The sequence below is a fragment of the Alligator sinensis genome, unplaced genomic scaffold, assembly GCF_000455745.1.
Source record: "Alligator sinensis unplaced genomic scaffold, ASM45574v1 scaffold445_2, whole genome shotgun sequence".
NCBI classification, from domain to species: domain Eukaryota; kingdom Metazoa; phylum Chordata; order Crocodylia; family Alligatoridae; genus Alligator; species Alligator sinensis.
In genome coordinates, this window is record NW_005842081.1 from 2,164,147 (window position 1) to 2,184,588 (window position 20,442).

At 48.4% G+C, this 20,442-nt stretch overlaps 1 protein-coding gene across 2 annotated transcripts; it reads left to right on the forward strand.

Moving 5' to 3' along the window:
• The first annotated feature begins 1,784 nt into the window (after positions 1-1,784).
• On the forward strand, positions 1,785-18,441 carry CUNH4orf48 (chromosome unknown C4orf48 homolog). 2 transcript variants are annotated; one of them, XR_003094113.1, is made up of 5 exons: positions 1,785-1,913; positions 2,044-2,200; positions 7,493-7,581; positions 15,542-15,704; positions 18,283-18,441. XR_003094113.1 is itself a non-coding variant. In XM_006023814.3 (4 exons), the coding sequence occupies exons 2-4, from the start codon at positions 2,068-2,070 to the stop codon at positions 15,605-15,607; spliced, it is 288 nt and encodes a 95-aa protein (XP_006023876.2). In that variant the 5' UTR covers positions 1,785-1,913; positions 2,044-2,067; the 3' UTR covers positions 15,608-18,441. The 2 variants fall into 2 exon arrangements, 1 of the variants encoding a protein (XP_006023876.2); XM_006023814.3 differs by having other exon boundaries at positions 15,542-18,441.
• The last annotated feature ends 2,001 nt before the right edge of the window (positions 18,442-20,442 follow it).

Genomic DNA, 20,442 nt, shown 5'->3' on the forward strand with positions numbered 1-20,442 from the left:
GTTTTTAAACCACGGCCATCCCTGCATCAGGGAGTTGAGTGCCTTTCAGAAGAGAAAGGACATAAAGGGTAGATCTACACTGTCATTTAGGCCTGTCCCCAAGCCCATACCTGCCCACCATCTACACTGAAAATGCCTGATGAGCATCATCCAAGTCACCCCCTAATCCTGCCCTCCCTACTGTATTTGGAATTCACCCAGGTGCTACAGGTCACAAGCACAAGTCCACCTGTTCCTAACTATGGGCCTTTCTGCATCCCGCTTCCTGTCTTTGCTGCCCATCATTAGAGTAATGATTGCATTGCAGGAGAGACAAGTAGTGGACAGACTGATTCCTAGTAGGGCTCCCCTTGAGAAACAGCAAAGAAGAGGTGCAGGGCCCACAAGGTACCATGTAGACAGGGAGGAGCAGCTCAGGTAGCTTGGGCTAATTGACGGTAACCTTAAATGACAGCAGACAGCCAAAATGACTAACATCTATCAATTGAGGTCCCTTCCTGAACCTTCCCATGGAGGGGAAGTTGGATATTGATTGTTTTATGGGGTATTTAGGCTGATAAATGACCGGCCACTAGTTTCTGAAGACAAGGGCTATGGAGCAAGCTTTGCTATTAGGCCAAGGAGTGGTGTGGCTGGTGGCTCGTGTAGAAATTAGCTTCACAGCCATGGATGAGCATTTGATAAGGTCCTGTCTATCTCCCAGGCGAGCTTTGTCCTTCCAGTAAGCTTTCCCATGTTGGTAGGGGTTAAGAGCAATTACTAGCAATCAAGGTTGTAGAGTGTGAGGTGGTCTTCAAGGTATTCTGCCCCAGCTACTGATGCTTTCCAACCTGAGTAGATGATCTTGCTGTAGCCCAGGGGGATGAGATGGTTGAATGCTTCCTTTACAGCCATTCTAGGCATCAGTCTAGCTGGACCCTGAAACACTGGATTCAATTGATGAGTGATAGTTTATGTTTTTAACCAGTGGCAACCACCCCCCCTCAACAGCCTGCCAAAGCACTTCTTTCTCCAACCAGCATAACTTCAAACAGGGTTTATCCAGGTTTAGCTTCCAACAGGGATTGGCATTTCAGTTGCTTTTAGTTCAGGGAGTTTGGCCTTGGGGGTTTGTTTTGGGTTTTTATAAAGATACGGTTCATAACAGAAATTCAAACACAGAGTTAGGTTTGAGCTATGAGTTTAGCATGTTTAATCTCTGGGGCTTTGGCTTAGGGCTGTCTGTGCTTAGCAGGCGTTTTGGTCATGCTGTGTCTCAGGGGAGCCCAGTTCACCTGCATGACTTACACTCATTGCTCCTGCCGGCAGGGTTTGTTTATGACCAGCGTTTGTTCTTAGACACTGATGATGTGCTCTGCCCTTTTCTAGACACCCAACAAAGCCTTTGCCCCAAAAAGCAAGAGGCTGACAACAGGTGCTTGATCCTCTTCCCATGAAAGTGATGCTTTTCACTTTTCACTTCTCACTCGGGTTGCAAGTGGAGGGAGCAGAATCTCGCCGGGAGCAGTTTGCAGCTGAACAAGGGATGGGGGTTGCACATTTTCAGCCTAGCCATGATTTGGAATAAAAGCAGCAATCCCAAAATGGCATAATAATCTGTGCAGTTGCTGAAGCCTGCCACCGTATATCAGGGAGCCCAAGTGACCATCCCAGAGCAGTTCATGAACAAAGCGGTGACCATATGTCACGTTGCTGCCCCTTTAAATCTTTTCCTCTCCTTGGCAGCTCAAGGCTCATGTGTTGCCATGGTGATTCTCCATGGCAATGCCCCTAATCAGTGAAGGGGGAAATGTAAAGGGGGGTGGGGAGGAACACGCATGCTCAACGTGACTCCTTGCTACTGCCATTTCCCAGGGTCTGTCACAAAAGGTGCAGGGAGGAGGATCAGGTGCTTGGCACAGTAGGAGTGTGGGTGAGTTACATTTCCATGTGCACGGCATGTGGCTGCTCTGGTCTCCGTGTGCGAGTGTCTGCGGGCATCCTGTCCTCTCGGCTTCCCTGGAGCGAACGTCCTGGGGGCAAACAACTGATCTTCAATCTTTCCTTGGAAGGAAGCTTTAATTATTGATGCTAATCATGGCGTCTCTTTCTGTCTGGAGAGCGATGAGGGTGGTGATCCCGCTCATTTCGGTGCTTGGCCTGCTGAGTGTGAAGCTCGCCGGGGCCAGTCAAGAATCTGGGAGTGTCATTCCAGCGGAAAGTAGGTACCCACCGTGCTACACCCGCTCCCTTCCCTGGGCTTCCCGGCAGCATCTACACACAAATCTCTTGAACTCCACGGGTTAGCTGCACTTCTGAAATTTCCCAGCAAAGGCTGGTTTGTAAAACACCCAATGACTTTGGGGCTTTAAAAAGTTACTCCTAATAGTATTTTGGGAGAAAAAAAAAAAGTGCGAATCTTAAAATCAAGTTCTCTTAAAGTTACATAGTCTCAAGTCATTTTTGCTTTGAGCCAAAAGTCTGCATGCAAATGCTCTAGGTTTGGAATGACATCTAAAATCCTTGTTGTTGTTACAGGCAAACTATTGCTTGGTACTGCTGGCGCATTGCAAATATGTCTCTTATTTCCTCCCTTGTTGGCTGGAACAAGGGATATTGCGACAGTTTGAACTCTGGTAAATTTTGCAATGGTTTATTCCTGCACTGGGAAGTCCAGACTCGTGCTGCTGTATGTCCAAGTGAAATTATGAAACGTGTTGGGGGGCTCTGAGCACAGGACTGGGAGAAGGCAGGGGAGATTTGCTCTTTATCAACTAACCGAAGTAGATTATGTATATTTAGTATGAGCTTTTTGTGAGCCGTAGCTCACTTCATCAGATGCTGCAGGGGACTGAGAACCAGATACTCCCGAGTTCTCATCCCAGTCCTCTGATTGACTTCCCATGTGACCTAGAGCAAGTGTCTTGTTAAGTGCCTCCAGCCCTAAGGAGGGAACAATATTACAGGGATGCTGTGAGGCTTGACTGGTTAGTGTGGTGAAGTGTTTTGGTGATTGGGATCTAGTGCCATAGAAATATAAGCTCATTGTCACTCAGTAAAGGATAGATGACTTAAGTATAAGACAGCTTTTAGGTTTTGTTTTCTTCTGTTCCCACCTGAAAGTTTAATTCAAGATTTGACCTGACCCCTGCATTTTATTCTGCTGGAAGATCATGGCTAGTTTTCACATGAGCCCTTCTTACCTAAACAGGACTAAAAAGTGACTGAGTTTCCTCTCTCTCGTTCTATTCTCACTTTTTTCTTAGAGGTGCAGTGATAAATGCTGTTTTGGCTTGTGGGGAAAGCAGGTGTATTGAACGAGGGCAGTCTTTAAAATAAATGATATGCTCGTGGTGCTGTCTGCTCAGAGGTGGGTGAAGGAGCGCACTTTGGACTCGGTGTGAAAGGTGATGAAGTTTATAGGCTAAGTACCGACTTTCAAAAAGCCTGACCCTGAATTGGTTCAGTCTTTGCAGGTTAATCTAAACTGTGTAGACTGAATGGAGAAGCAAGTGAATGAACGTTCACTTTTGGAGGGGGGATAAATCCTTCCTCTCTCCCCCACCACTTTGCCTCAGGGGGCTGGCCTGGGGTCTGGCCATGCCCCCCATGCCCAAGTGGGAAAAAACCTGGCAGGGGCTGCAGTCCTGAGCAGGGTTTCCCACCCCCACCCATTCTCAGCCAGTCGTAGCACTGATGGGACGCCGGCTGGGGAGCCGAGGGGTGCGACCAGCCCTGCTGGCTGGAGCAGACGGCACAGCTCAGCCCAGGGCTGCAAATCATTCTGGGATGCTGGGGGACTGTGAGTTACCTTAAACCAGGAAGAGGTCTAGGACAGAAGTTCCTTAAACCGATTTGACCTAAATCAGTTAAGTCTAATACGACATTCAACCAGGCTTATCTTAAACCCATTTTGGCCATTTTGAAAATGGTTTATGTGCACTGAACTTCTGTTCTGTTACAGGTTGAAACTGGTTTCTGATCACTTAAACCAGTTTATGTGTAACTTCTGTCCCTAGCCATAGTGGTTCTTTGCTCCTGTAGAAATTTTTTCCACAGCTTTGCCCTAATGCTGGAGAAAGCTTTGTATCCTGTACTGAAAAGAGCTACCTTTTTGTGGTAGAAAATGAGATTTCTGAGAAGATGCCCTGCCGTTCAAGTTGCTGTTTCTTTAGGGTGAGTGGGTTTATGCCTAGGTAGATAGTATCACTGCAGTCTAGATGCAGGTGACATGAAAAAGGCACATGGAGCCAAGCCCAAGATGGAACTGAGTATTTTAGCTAGCTGTAAATGGCAGAGTGTTTGCTAGTGATACGTCAGTGAGACCTGAACCCCGGCAGTGAATCTAGGCACATGGTGACCTGAACTGATGGCAAAATACATAAAGCCCTTTCCATTTCTTTGTCCCCCAGCATTACCAGCATCTTGCTTGGGTTGAGCTTCAACCATCAATTCCTTCTGCACCAGCTCATCTCTTCTACAAGTACTGCACCATCTTGGTAGATGTGGTATAGTTACACCTGGTGAAAGATACTGATGGCACTTCACTTCATGCTGTTGCATCTTTTCACCTAGTGACTATACCCAGATGCTGAATAGGGCCAGAGAGAGAAATGAGCCCCTCCACTGAGGGGGTCTGATGGTGGGGAGCAAAGAATGTGACCTGTCAGTTTTGGGGGTTCCTTGAGTGAATGATGGCTGATACGGAGGACACTAGGCTCAGTGGCCCAGGAGGCCCCTTTTCATCCTGTGTTCCTACCCGTAGGACCCAGGCTAGTTTAAGTTCTGTTAAAAGGGGAGTGGAAGGCAGCCTAACTCAGTCTAACGAGGGTAGTGCAGAAATGCATCTGCATCCCTTCCTGCAGTTGGTGGAACCAAGGTCAAGGGCTGATCCTGCCAGTGAAGAAGGCCTGGGCAGTACATGGTAGAGAGTACAGGACCACCAGCTAGCATGTATTGCAGCATTCAAAAAAGGCAGCCCTTAGCTGACAGACTGTACTTTCTTGGACTAGCAAACTCACTGGCCACCCTTCCTTGAGTGCTAGAGAATGGCTCTGCCCTATAGCTTTGGGTGGAAAGAGGATCAGGATGCCCAAGATGCTGCCCATTTGGCTGACCTGTGAAGTAGACTGCAGCACTAATTAGCAATGACTAGTCAGTGCCTAGCCCTTGCAGGACATACATAGTGCTGCACATTTGCAGAGGACTATGTGCACATTAAATGATGTTATCAAGGGTTGTAGCACATTATTTATGGGTCAGCGGGTACCATTCTTGGTGTCTGGGATGTGCATCTCTGACTTCCATTTTTTTCTCCACCAAGTTCTGAGTTTTGTGAATGTTTCAGGGGCAGTAACTTCAGCTGCTGCAGCTCCTTATCAGTCTGAGCCATCACAAGGCACTTAACAGGAGCTGTGCCGTAATTGAATAAGGCAAGCTGCCATGCCAGGCTAATGAGATGTTTAGCTGATGGAAGGTGGAGACAGCCAGGCTCTACTCTGATGTTTTGCGCTCAGGGGTTAAAGTGATTAGACCAGACCTTCATAAAAAAATCCATATAAACCATTCCAAATCTGAGTTCTTTTAAAGACTGGCTCAGAGCCAGCCCCTCCTCCACTCCCCTCTGCCCTGGGAAGAGGTCCTGTGCTGGTGAAACCTCATTTATCATCCATAGAGGTATATCCCTTGTTGCTCCCCACAGGCCCGGCAGGAAACTTCTGGCCCTGATCCTCAGGTCTGGTTGCAGTTTGAATAAGGATTGTCCACATGTAGCTCTTAGCTACCTTTTCCCTGCCCAATCCTAGGTTCTGTGAGATGCCCAGTCAGCCTCTAGTGAAGGTTAGAGTAGTGGTTGGACTGATCACGGCTCCTCCTGGGGGGATGTTTGATAACTGCTGGAGCACAAATGCTCTGCTTGCTCTCCTTTAATACACACTAGTAAACCAGAAGACCAGGCCACAGTAACACTCGCTCTTTGTCACTCAGGGTCTCCTTGTCTGTATGGGCACAGCAGCTTTATGGCCTCTCTGCATTGTCCTAGGATCTAGACTGCTTCCACTGTGAGTGGATGGCCTCTTTGATCTCCTCACTCTTTCTTGCTGCCCACTCCTATATATGTTTTATGTGATATGTAGTAATGCCAACTGTTGCAAAACCATCACAAGACTTGGGATTTCAAAGTCAAAATAACCCTGACTCACAATCTCCTGATCCAGCCCTCAGATCTCCGGCTTTTCCAAGCTGGTAAGTGGAGGGAAAGGGGTGGGGGGATCAAGGCCTCTGCGGTGAGGGAGGGAGTGGGGCAGGAGCAGGGGCTGGGGTGAATGGGGCCCTGGGGCTGGTGCGGGTCATCTAGAGGTGCAAGGGGAGGAGTACAGCTCCCTGCAGCAGCACACCCCCCTGGGGAGTCATGGGGGCATGTGTCCTCCATGGGGCAGAGGCGGGCTGGGGATCTGCATCCTGCTGCCTTGCCCCAGGAACTCAGCCATGTGATGCCATTGCCACCCACCGGGCAGGCAGGGGACATGGGGTGCACTGGCCGCGTGATGCACCCCTGCCTGCCCAGCTGCAGGAAGCACGCTGGGGTCAAGCAGCTGAGCTCCCAGGGCAAAGGCAGCAGGGCACAGAGCCCCAGCCGGCAGCGGGCAACCTGTCTCTGCCCCGTGGGGGACACATGCCCCCATGCCTCGCCCGGGGATGCATGCAGCTGCGGCAAGCCATGCCCCTCCCCCTGTGCCTCTGGATGACCTGCCCTGGCCCCGGGGCCCCATTCACCCCTGTCCCTGCTCCTGCCCCACTCCCTCCCTCACCATGGGGGCCTTGATCTCCCCGCGCCCCTTTCCCTCCACTTACCAGCTGAGTGCTGTCTGTGTGTCTCTCAGTGTCTTTGTGTGTCTCTGTCTGCTCCTCACTCCCAAGCCACAGCCCCCCCGCTAGTCCTGCTGCTGCCCCTCACTCCTGACCCACAGTACCCCGCATCCTGCCAGGGCATTTGGGGACCCTCTCTCCCGAGGCTTCAAACCCCACACACTCACCCGCAGCCCTCAACACCTTCACAAATAATGCCCCCCCCCCCCACACACACACTTCAAAAATAGCATGTCATGATTTATGTGCCAATATCTTGATTTTTTTAAAGAGTTTGTCTCATGATTTTGGCATGGTGGGGTTGGCAATACTGGATATGGTGTATATCTCTTCAGAGATATTAATACGGTGGATTGAATTGAAGTGACTATGCCTTAGATAAGTGTTGGGTGGGCACTCTGTAGAGCAGCGTGGTTCATTCTCTGGGACAGAGAATGCATCCTCTGTGCATTAAATGGTTGCATTAGCCTTTGTGTCAGTAGCCTATGATTGGGGTACAACTCGGACACACTCACAGGTCCCAGCACACTTTGTAAAACAGGCCTTTTCTTTGGAAGCAATGGATTAATGAATATTTCCGCTTGGTGGAGCTGTGGTGTAAATTCCCTGCTGTTCAATGGTGTCTTTCAACCTTGCCTTTCTCCAGGTCGCCCCTGTGTTGACTGCCATGCTTTCGAATTCATGCAGAGAGCTCTTCAGGACTTAAAGAAGACTGCATATAATCTCGACAGCCGGGTAGGTGTTATCTTAGAAGCTATTCCCAGCCTTAATTGCCAAATAACCTTGTCTGCCTGTTTGTCTGTGTAAAGCTGCATCTTTTGCTGATTCACGGTCAGATCAACAAATGGGATTTCACCATGCAAATGTATTGGGTGCAAGATGGGATTCATAGATCTTCTGAGGGGGGAGGACCAGAAAGGAGCATTCTGATCACCGAGTCCGATCTCCTGAGTAACTCAGGCCATAGCATTTCCCTTGCTGGCCCCTGTATCAAGGCTCAGTGGGGAGAAAAAGGAGAAGTGTAGCTTTCATATGACAATGCTGCTACTCAGCACCCATGCTAATTAGCCTACCTGTAGTGCCATACAGATGCAGCTACACTGCTTCTGTCTTAGGAGGTAGCCTGCATGGAGCAGTACGGTGAACTTGATGACGTTGCTGTTGGGGAGAGTGAGTTTCAAATACACACGCTTAGGCCATGCTTACATGGTAGAATAGGGATGGACAAAATATGGCCTGTAGGCCAGATCTGGCCCACAGAGGGGTTTTGTCTGGCCCACAGTGGGTCCATTGGTCCCACCTGTTTCAGGTACTGTCCAGCCATGACGCATCCTGCTGCCCTGGGCACGCAGCAGGGCTGGGGCAGTTCCACAATGGGACTGCCTTTGTAGGCAGCCCAGGCAGTGGCAGGGCCCTCCCCGCGCGCCCCCCCCACGGCCCCCAGCCCTGTGGTACCAGTAGAGACCCATGCCACAGCCCTGACCTGGCACACCCCGCACCTGTTCCAGACCTGCCCACCCAGGTAGAGTGGTGGTGGCTGGGCAAAAACTGTTACTTGGCGCAGGTGAAAAGTGGCTTTTCCCCCTCACTGCTGTCAGCGCTTCTTGATGCAGCTGGCGGAGCCCAGGCCCTGCTGGGCTGCCCTGAATCTTTGGTGCCGTCCGGGCTGCCCAGCAAGACAACAATGACAGTGCAGAGCAGCTGCTGGGCAGCCTAGAGGCAGCAGGGTGATGGTGCTGGAGACGCAGGGCAGCCCAGCAGGGCTTGGGCTCTTCCGGCTGCACCAGGAAGCACCAGCAACAGCGAGGGGGAGAGGTAGCTTTTCCTCTGTGCTGAGCAGCAGTTTCTGCCTGGCTGCCACCTCTGCTGCTCAGCCTGGGTGGGTGAGTCCAAAGCAGGCATGGGGCACGCTGGATTAGGGCTGTGGTGTGGGTCCCTATCAGTACCATGGGGCTGGGGCTAGTGGTGGCAGGACCTGGATGGAGCTGCTGCCGCCTGGGTTGGCTGGAAAGGCAGTCCCACCGCAGAGCCACCCCAGCCCTACTGCATGCCCAGGGTGACAGGATACGCCACAGCCAGATGGTGCGGAACAGGTGTGGGGCACGCTGGGGCTGTGTGCTGTTGGCAGTAGTGGGGAGGTGCTGCAGGGCGTGTGGGCTCTGGGCTGTTGTGGGGTGAGAGAGGGTGCTGACTGGCTCAGGGGGTCGCACACGGGGGCTTCCCATGCATACCCCACCATACCCTCAAACCTTCCCCCACAAACCCCACAAGCACACCCTCCCCTACACACAATCATACACCCCACAAACACTGCACCTACCTATGTGCCTCTGGGGGGAGCTCCACTCACTGCTACGCGCACATACGTACCACACACATGCACGCACACAAACACTCCCAGCCACCCTCTCCCTTCACACACCTCACATCCCCCCACAAACCCCCTACCCACCTGCCCACCCACATCTTCCCCCCAATATACAAGAGTAAGACTTCATTTTGAGCTATTATGCAATCAGCTCTGTATACACAACGCAAACACGCACAAATCAGGACAATTTAAAAAAAAAAAAAAATTAAAATATGTTCTTGGGAATGTTTGATTTTTTTTGTGTATAATTTGTTTTGGTTTTTTTGGTTCTAAGAGAGCAAGCCCTCTTCCCAAAAGGAGTACTTCTGGGGGAAAGGGAAGTGACTTCGGGTGGCAAAGGTCAGGGTTTAGGGGACTGGACTTCCGGTCCCAAGATGGTGACCAGGGGGCGGGGCACCTGTCAAGGGGCAGGGCTACCCTTGTGGCCCTCGACAGCTCACCAGAACTCTCTAAGTGGCCCTTCACCCAAAATAATTGCTCACCCCTGTGCTAGAAGTTTGTACCAGTTTGACTAGATCTCTTTAAACTGATCTATCTGAGCTGGTGTAGACTTTCTAATGTGGACCAGAATTGGTGCTTGCTTAGTTCACAGGCTTTTTAAAGCACTAGAAAGACAATTTTGAGGTAGAAAATAAAGAGAGAAATGCCCCTCATGAAGGATTTCATGTCTTGGATGGCATGAGGTCCACACATACAGTATTTTGATTCTATTTTTAAGAGATGCACATAGAAAGCCTATTAAAATAATAATAAAAACACAAAGCCTGAAATCAAGGGGTTGGTTTAATTTGGGTATGTAAAATTAGTGCATGATCAAAATCCCATTGGTAACAGCAGATATGGCAGTGAATAGAGAAGCTGACCTGGATGGAATTCATAAATTTAAAATGACCAACACTTGGTACATGGTGCCTGAAGGGGAGACTATCCTCCATTTATAATGCAGCACCCTCTTCTTTGCAGACCCTCGCATTTTTGTCTCCTTCTCCCTGAGCTCAGTAATCACCAGCAAGTGCTCTGAACAAGTGAAACCACCTATTTGTGTCACTCTGCATTCAGATAGCTGGTCAGCGCCTTGCTATTGATGACATTCCGGCTGCCAAAAGAGAGGTTATAGCCACTTGGCTCTGTAGAGTCATGTTCTGCCTATAAATTGTCATTCACGGCTGATTAATCTGGAAAGGTATAAATCATTTGGGTGTATCAAACCACAGCAGGTTTGCTGCTTTTCTCGGACACTTGTTCTCCATGAACTTGGATGCTTACAGAGGGTGCAGTACTGTGAGGTGCTGAGGGCTTCCTGGGAGGTCCAGATCACCTTCAGGTCATGATGGCTTTCAGGAGGAAAGTGATCCTGCCTGGCTTCTCCATGCACCAAGGGTGAGATTTGCTCCCAGGTGGGTATTAACATAATAAGAGGCAAGCCCCTTACTTGCTGCCAGCCTTGCACCTCCCATCCTTTGACAAGTGCCTATGTGGTGTTGCCAGCCTGAGCAGTGGTGCTGTGATACTGGAGGTGACTCAGATCTCTCTGTCTGTGGCATCAAATGGGCACCTTTGCAGATGAACCTAGTGCTGCACCTAGGGAGGAAAAACGTCCAGCACACCTACAGCTTAGGGAATGACCTGCCTGGTGGAAAGGGATCTTGGAGTCCTAGTGGACTCCAAGATGAACATGAGTGGGTAGTGTGATGAAGCCATCAGAAAAGCCAATGGCACTTTATCGTGCATCAGCAGATGCATGACGAATAGATCCAAGGAGGTGATACTTCCCCTCTATCGGGCGCTGGTCAGACCGCAGTTGGAGTACTGCGTGCAGTTCTGGGCGCTGCAATTCAGGAGGGATGCGGATAGCCTGGAGAGGGTCCAGAGAAGGGCCACTCGTATGGTTAAGGGCCTGCAGACCAAGCCCTACGAGGAGAGACTAGAGAAACTGGACCTTTTCAGCCTCCGCAAGAGAAGGTTGAGAGGTGACCTTGTGGCTGCCTATAAGTTCATCACGGGGGCACAGAAGGGAATTGGTGAGGTTTTATTCACCAAGGCGCCCCCGGGGGTTACAAGAAATAATGGCCACAAGCTAGCAGAGAGCAGATTTAGATTGGACATTAGCAAGAACTTCTTCACAGTTCAAGTGGCCAAGGTCTGGAACGGGCTCCCAAGGGAGGTGGTGCTCTCCCCTACCCTGGGGGTCTTCAAGAGGAGGTTAGATGAGTATCTAACTGGGGTCATCTAGACCCAGCACTCTTTTTCCTGCCTATGCAGGGGGTCGGACTCGATGATCTATTGAGGTCCCTTCCGACCCTAACATCTACTAACATCTATGAACCAAAACAATATGGACTGGTAATGGTTAATGCTGTGACCTGTGCCAGGCTCAGTGAGCTACAGTGTAAATGTCCTCATGCACCCACTGGTAGACATGGGTGCCTTAGTGCAGGTGTCTCATGCAGATGTGGGGTTTATTGTGGAGTAAGTTACTTTAGTATCACTCACAAGAACCAGGTGTTTTATTTTGACTTAAGCTCAAGAACTGTGCACTGATGCTCCTGCCCTGAGTCAGCATTAGGGATTTCTGCTTAGCGTCTGTCTAAATAACAACCACAAACTCTCTAAGAGTGTGAAGAATAAAAAAATCTCAGCAGGATGTCGATAGAGGCCTTGCTTATCAGGCATGAAGAAACTTTCAGCATTGGAGGGCTACTACTACTGTGCAACTGGAAGTGCAGATAATGGTATTACTAGGGAGGAGAAAAAGGCTGCCAAAAATGGGATGTTTCATGACTGGGAGCCTTTCATCAGAGCCTTTATCAATAACTCAGGCTGGATCTAGAGCAGCCACTCTGAGGAAAGCAAATAAAAAACCCACTAGTAGAAATCCTCATCAGTAGGATGCCTCTACTAGTAGATCTGAATTGGGCTAGATGCGTTCGAGAGAAACTGACAGATTTACATTTAAAGGGTTTTACATATACATAAATTTATACATTTTCAGTGCCTAATTATATATATAATATAGATTAGTCATTGGAACAAATTGGTTAGAAAAGTACTGGACAATTCTTCTCAGGTCTTCAAATCAAGATGTGCATGGCTAATGCATGTCTTCTAAAAATGGCGTCTCAAGTTAGTGAGCACAGGGCAGGGCTAGTAGAGGGGCATTCTCAGGCCTGTTACACAGGGGGTCAGACTAGATGATCTTTGCTGTATGTCAGTAATCGATTACAGCCTGCTGAAGAATGCTCTTTCAGGGGAATTTCCTGAAATAGAAGCAGCAAAACAGCCTTGTACTTCTGTGTGCATTTGGGTAGCCTTTGACATTGAAACTGGACCCTCCTGGATCTACCTTACCCATCCAGTCAAAATGTGGGAGAATCCCATTGTTGGGAGTGGGATTGCTGTTGGGAGAGATGAAAATTCAAATGCAAACAGCAGGAGGGCGATGCTAAGGTTTTATGTTTTTTGCTAGACTTGCAAGAGCATTTTCTTGCCCAGACTGTATTCTACAGGGAGACAGTGTTGCAGAGTACCATGAGAGAAACCGGGAAGGATGAACAAGCCCTTTTTTGATGGAAAGATGAAAGGAAGAATTGGGGAGTGGGGAACACATCCTAGTCCTGCCCAGGAAGGGCAGTGTTTGCCCTGCGCAGGGAGCTAGCACAAAGCTTGTGTGCCACTTACCCGCCAAAACAGGGCTTATGTTAGAATGAGGCATAGGACAGGAAGGGGCCACCTGCATATCTGCCTCCAAAACATGTGAGTTAGTGTCTGTTGTTCATGTGTATAGCATCTGCACATACAAGCCCTCCTTACGGGCTAGGAGCACTAAGGGCTCAGTGGGATACAAATACCTCACAAAAGAGATGGTCCCAGCTGCAAGGAGCTAGTGATATAAGCACAAGACAAAAGATAGCAGGTGGTGACAGACAGAGAAGGAGAGTGAGGGGGCATGGAGACCAGTCTAGTAAGCAGAGACTGCGCTAATATTACTACCCAGCTATCTCCAAGTTGTCTGAAGGCATCCAACAAAGGAGAGTTAATGAGTGCGCCCTGTTAACTCATGGGGTTATTTGATTGCCAGTTACACTATCAAGCACCTCTTTAAATGTAAATCTTCTGGAGCACTACTACTGTTCTAAAGCAGGGGTGTCCAACTCATTTGGCCCCAATGGGCCAGATCCAGACCCACCTCCAGCAGTGGGGCTAGCAGATGTAGCATCAACCTGTGCTGCTGCCATGGCTGCTCTTTTGGCTCAGGGAGCCACAATACTGCCAATGCTCACCCCGCCACTGCTGAAACGAGTCTCCAGCAGAATCCATACTCAGGATTTCAGTGGCTGGGCAACTGATTGAGTCAACCCCTGCAGCTCTCCAAGCTGCTACATTGCCTTGGAGAGCCATAGGGACTGCTGCTGCTGCCCCAAATTTCTGGCCTCTCCAAGAGTCTCATGTGGGTTCCTTGGGCCCGTGGTGGGTCCCTCGGCCTTGCCTGGCTCAGGCATAGAGGGCAGCCCAGGCTGTGGTGCATGAAGCCAGTCCCACCACTCCCAGGCATGCAGCGGGGCTGGGGTGGCACGGCAGCTGGACTCCACTTCCTAGCACCCTTGTGGTGGCAGCTCCTTCCAGCTACCGCTGCCAGTGTTGCTGCCACCACCAGACCCAGCCCTGCTGCCTGGGTACTCTGGCCCATCCACCCCACATCCACTGCTGGAGGCACTGGGCAGAGTGGGTGGGCGGGCAGAGTCTCTATGGAGACTGGACCAGGACTCCCATGCACAGGGTGTGCTTGGCTGGTCATATGGGATGGGGCTGCAGGCAGGTGGAAAGCAACATCCAGGAGCTAAGCAGGTGGCTGGGGCTGGGACTGGGATCGTGGGGTGGTAACAGCATGGGCCACATAAAGTCGGAGTGGACCATGGCTGTGCCCCAGGTCCTGGCCCTGCACTTTCAAGGCCCCTTGATCCTGGTCATGGACCCACTTGCCTGTCCTGCTCCTGGACGCTTCTTCCTTCCCGTCTGTGGCCCCATCCCATCTGCCCAGCTAAGTGCACCTTGCCATGGAGACTTTGCCTGCCTGCTCCATCCAGACCACTTAGGGAGTTTGGGTAAGCTGGCATTGGGGGGTGCTGATGTGGCCTGCAACAACTCACTAAACCTCCTTAAGTGGCCTTCTAGCCCAATAGTTGCCCACCCCTGGTCTGAAAGCTTATATCTGGGAGCAAATGTTAGCAGAGTATCTATACTCAGTTGTCTTCCCTGTGGTAAATGTAGTGCTGCCGACACTAACAATTTTGTCATGAGTCTTCCTCTGTTGGTCTCAGATCTGAAATTCCTGCAATTATGGGATTATGGGCATGTTCACAGAGTACAGTGCAGTGCAGAGATACCGGAAACAGTATTGCTGCATAGCCCTGGCAGACCACTGTACTGATAGACAGTCCCGAGAAGCAGGACTAATTAGCCTGGGCAGAGTGCCAGGCCAATGCAGCTCTACTGCTTCCCGGACCTGAGCAAGCTCACTCAGAGCTGGATTGGGTGTCCCTGCATTATGCCATGCAGACATGCCCTCTGCCAACATTTCAGCTTCAATTAATTTTAAAAAAGCAATGTGTTTTTAATCCCACCAGTGTCTAATCTCATCTCTTTAACTGACTGTGAAAGCTCAAAAGGCAGAAGGCAAATAACAGAATGTTATATATTTGAAAGATCTCTGATTCTTAAGCCAGCTTCACAATTTTTGGAATGCTTGGGGCTGGCAGTATTGGTATTGGCAGTACATGACTCCAAACTAAAGTTGGCCTACAGACCATCTCTGTGATCTAGATATGCCTGAAATAAGCCAGATTCAGAAGAGCTGGTTATATGGAGAAGCTGATTGACTTCCGTGGATTTATTCTGAATTAGCACAAGTGTAAGCAAGAGCAGAATGGGCTGTTGCACACACCAGTTGGCACAAGCCCATGCTACTGCTCTGGGCACATCAATAACAGGAAGGCATCAACTGACTAGGAGGAATGAACCAAGTGGACCTTTGCCCAGAATTTATAAAAAGACATTTCAGTAAATTCTCACAAGTCCTTCAAGGTAATAGCAAGTTGAAAACACTGAATGTTTTCTGTGCAGTGTTTTCTCTCTCTCTCTCAGTTTTGAACATGCTTATTTTGTAGCATTTTTCCTGGTAAGTAACCACAGAAACCAGCTATAATAAACATGATTTCTCATTTTGCAGAGTGCCAAGTTATAGCAGAGCAGTGGGATTAGAGCTAATCAAATATATGTTCCTTTACAATGATATATTAAATTCCACAATTTACTGTTCTTTTGCAGACAGAAACCCTCCTCCTGAGAACAGAGAAGAGAGGCCTTTGTGATTGCTTTCCTGCAACGCACTGAAACAAGCCCTGGGAAGTAGCCAATGGACATTATTCATTTTTAAAATGCTATTCAGTAAACTACGGACAGATTTATTGAGTACAGGTTGCGTTACACTGTAAGGAAAACAATACTTTATCTCAACAGATACTGCTGAGTTAGAGCTTTTTTGCTTTGACACATTTGATCATATTTGCGTCTGTTGTCACACATGCTGAAATGTCAAAGAAGAAACAGTGCCAAAGTCTTTACTTACATAAAGCCTGTAAGTTAGATTTGCATTAAAAAAAAAAAATCTCAAGCCAAACTTTACCTTTGGATGCTCAGGCAAGGTCCTCGGTAGATATCAATTGGCATCAATCCATTAAAATCAATAGAATGACATAATTTCTCTCCAGCCAGGGATCAGGTCATAGGCTTTTATTGGACCTCCCTGATGATTCAGTGGTGTGATTAGTGACAGAACATGGCCCTAAGTATCCCAATGGAGGTTACTTTGCAATAAAGTTCAAGTTAACAGTCATTCACAAGAGGTCTTGATTTTAAGAGGTGAAACTGTGTCTACCACTTGCTGCTTTGCAGTGTAGATAAAGCAGTGACCTGTAATGATATAATTATAGAAGTTGTAACAACAGGCCAGCATTTTGTGTGCACAGCTATTGTATCTCGCACCACTAGCTTCTGTGGAGCCGTACAGTAGATGTGACCTTACACGGGGGATTTATTTAGTATCTTACACAATCAGCAACATTTGTAGCGGGATGACAACTGCCTCGTGGCTTTGCAGGAGGCTTATGCCAACATTTTCTGAAGATGCATCCTCCATTAAACAGATCATGAATTGGCTGGAACCATTCTCAATAGTTTCCTTCAGTGAGTTTCAGAAGAGGGTCCACATAATATATATTAATTACTTGCATCCCTTGCCAGCCTTATTGTGAGGAATAAGGCAAGCGGCACTAAAATACTGCTTTGTACATGTGTGGGCCTTCTGCCTAGGCCTGGCTTCACACTAGGATCCTAGTGTGGGAAGGTGCCAATTGTTTGTATGCTGCCAAGTGATGCAGCTGAGTGCCCTCAATTCCCCGTAAGAGAAACAGGAGCTTAGCAGGAGGTAGGCAGATGCTTGCAGCACTGGGATCTAGTACTCACTGAAAATAGAAAGTGACTTCTTCCTAGTTTGTTCCCCTCTTCTTTTTTTGTTAGGCAGATCCCTCACGGAAGCATCTTAGAATTTAATACACTTTCTACAGGGTTTTTTCTTTCTTTAAACTATCCTGTAGGAAGTAATCAAGAGAGGACCTTGTCTCTTCTGAAGAATGCCATAGGTTGGTTTAAGACCTCTAGAGAAAGGGCAGCACTGCACGAGAAATATAGGTTTCAGAGTAACATTGTTTAATGTTGTTATTGTTTAATTCCTAATTAACAGTTCTTATTGTTTAATTCCTAATTAATCCAATAGCATCTTCCTAGCAGGGACTGATGCATTACTCTGTGGCAGCTCAGGAACACTGGGCTCCTATTCATTTTGTTTTTACAAGTGAAACCAATTAGCTTTAAACATTAATTGTATTAATGTCTTTATTACTTACCTCTGTATCACATGGGTATAGCAAACGGAAAAATGCTAATGTTGGACTTGCCTCCTGTGACCTGGTGTCACTGGGGTGGCAGGCAGTGACTGGACTGTTAAATGTGTTTTGGAGAGAATGGAAGATGAGGGATCACAGCCAGGCTGTAATTAGAAAACTGCTTTGGATCTCAAGTCTTGACAGCTTGCAGGAGGCTTCTTGTCAACAATTCCCAGGGGGTGCAACCGACTCACTTGAGACCCTGCCACCAAACACAAACATCCTGTTACACATCTCCAGCAACTAGTATTTAAAACAACATGAGCATGTGTAAATGATGCATTGGTTTTGAGTGTCCTCTCAATGCTGGAGGATGCTAAAGGGCTCAATCCCGTAGTTTTTATTAAGCATGAGGTAGAATACAGCCTTACAGAGAAGACTGCCGTTAGGTCTGTGCATCATTGAAATCCTACTCAGGCACTGGGGAGAAAGCAGGATTTAAGTGATGGAGGAGTTGCACGGAGCTCCATGTCACCCTGTGAATTCAGTCAGGGCCAGGCCTGATCAAAAGCTTTGGGATTGGACCCCAGTTCCTCGAGGAATGGAAAGCTTACACCTTCCCTCAGCCTTTATATTTCACTGCCAGTGTGCAACATGCCTGGCACCTTTTCATCCTCTGCAGGGCATCAGGAAGTTTTGTGTGTAGGATTATAAAACAGCAAACATATTCCTAGTCCTATTCCACCTATGACTGAAAGTCATTAAAAACTGTGAGAGGATAGTGAGAGATATCTGCATCATAGATTAGCTATTGTTTTACAGGTTAAGTATTCAGGGTGCAATTTTCCCCTGTGCAGAAATATTATAAGACAAATGCACCACTTAAATCTCTCTTAAACTTGGACTGATGCGTAGGCCACGTGCTGCCTTCTGCGCAGGGTTTAGTTTCACCATATACACAGCATTACATCTAGATTTTTCTAGCATACCTCCATCTTTTGGGGGGTGATACCCTATCTGTGGTTTTCTATAGACATTTTGCATGCTTATTACTATGGCCACAGAACTCACTTGGAAAGTCCTCTAACAAATGTTATTTTTTGATATGTAATGTGTTTTATTTAGAAAGCAGTCGGGGATCATTTGAGTTTGACATGTTCAGTAACATAAATGGAGTGAATAATGAGCGGATGTTTCCCATACGAGGATAACGTTGCTAGTGTACAGCCGCGATGGCAGCCATCCTGTCCGATATGCTTCTCTTTAATCTATATCAATAAAAGGTGAGGTGTATTACAATTTTTACATGCCTCGTTATTGATCCGAAAAATCGCCATGCACATATGGAGAGACACATGGCTGCCTGTTAATTATGAAAAATCTTGAGGGGGGAAAAGTATTGTTTTGAACTGGAAAAGAGAGGGTTTGTATTTTGGACTGCATTGAAGTACATGGTGCGGTTGCTTTAAGCATACAAGTTAATTCTGTCACTAGCTTGAAATTTAGATTAGCATGAATCATCACTGGGGCTTAGCCCCTTCTCCACTGTATTTAATGGGTAAGATGCTCATTTCGTATGATTAGTAAGGACATTTGATCTAGTGATCAGTGAATTATATTATAAAGGGCAAGGAATTAGGTACTTCTGAATTTGAATCCCACTCTGAGTTTCACGTAACTCAGACACTTCTTCACCCTCTAATTCTGAGAGAGAACCAGGGTATGTCACCTGGGTTGGGAATGACTACTGAGACACCCCATGTCAGGGACGCCGATCAAGCAGGCCTGGTTGGGCCACGCGTGAGTTACCGCACCTGCTCCTGACCCCTGGCTAATGTGGCTGACCCAGTTCTCCGCAACCAGATTGGCTGCTGAAGGTGCCACTTACACATTTTAAACACACCTGCAGCCTACGGCAACAGGCAAACCTTCACACAGCTTCGGTATGTTCTGGCAAGATTTATGTTCACAGCTCTCCCTGGTTCTCCTGACTTCTGACCCAGCTGTGGCTTTTTCTGACCCTGATCTTGGATATCCTCTGAAACTCAGTGCTGGTTCTGCTTTCTCTCATTTTCCTGGCATTCAGACTCGGCTTGGCTTCCTTGACCTGATCTCAGATTTTCCCTGGAACTCAGCACCTGTTCTCTGACCCCTGGCGTCTGACCTTGGCTTACGTCTTGAACTACATCTCTTGGATCTTCCCTCTTGACTCTGCTAACTGTGCCCCTGCCCTGCTAACCTCCTAGTTCAGGGCTTTCCAACCCCTGGGTCATGGCCCAGTACTGGGCCGTGAAGGGTTGGCAGCCGATCTGCAGGTGGGTTGGCTGCCGGACCAGAAGTGACTGTGGACCAGCAAACTCCGGGCTGGCAAACTGCAGACTGGAAGTGACTGGCATACTGCAGACGTGCAGCCAGCTCTTTCTTTTTATACTGAGTATAAAAAAGGGTTGGCTGCCTGCCTGCAGTATGCCGGTCACTTCTGGTCTGCAGTTTGCCGGTCCGTGGTCACTTCTAGTCTGCGGTTTGCCTTTCCTCAGCATAAAAAGGTTGGGAATCCCTGTCCTAGTTGACCCCAGGGCTTATCCACAGGCCAAACACTTTTGTTCTATATCTTCATCAATGACCTAGAAGTTGGCATAGAGCGCACCCTCCGCAAGTTTGCAGAGGACACCGAGCTGGGGAGAGTAGTAGATATGCTGGGGGGGTAGGGCTAGGATTCAGAGAGACCTAGACAAATTGGAGTATTGGACCAAAAGAAATCTCATGAGGTTCAATAAGAGCAAGTGCAAAGTCCTGCACTTAGGACAGAACAATCCCGTGCACCGGTACAGGCTGGGGGGTGACTGGCTGGGCAGCAGCTCTGCAGAATAGGATATGAGGGTTATAGTGGGCAATAAGCTGAATGAGCCAACTGTGTGCCCTTGTTGTCAAGAAGGCTAATGACATATTGGGCTGCATTGGTAGGAGCATTGCCAGCAGATCAAGGGAAGTGATTATTCCCCTCTATTTAGCACTGGTGAGGCTACATCTGGAGAATTGTGTCCAGTTTTGGGCTCCCCACTACAGAAAGGATGTGACAAGTTGGAGAGTCCAGTGGAGGGCAACAGTAATAGTTTGGGGTCTGGGGCACATGATTTATGAAGAGAGGCTGTGGGAGAACCGGGCTTATTTAGTCTGCAGAAGAGAAGATGGAGTGGGGATTAAGCCTTCACCTCCCTGCAGGGTGGATCCAAAGTGGATGGAGCTGGACTGTTCTCAGTGGTGACAGATGACAGAACAAGGAGC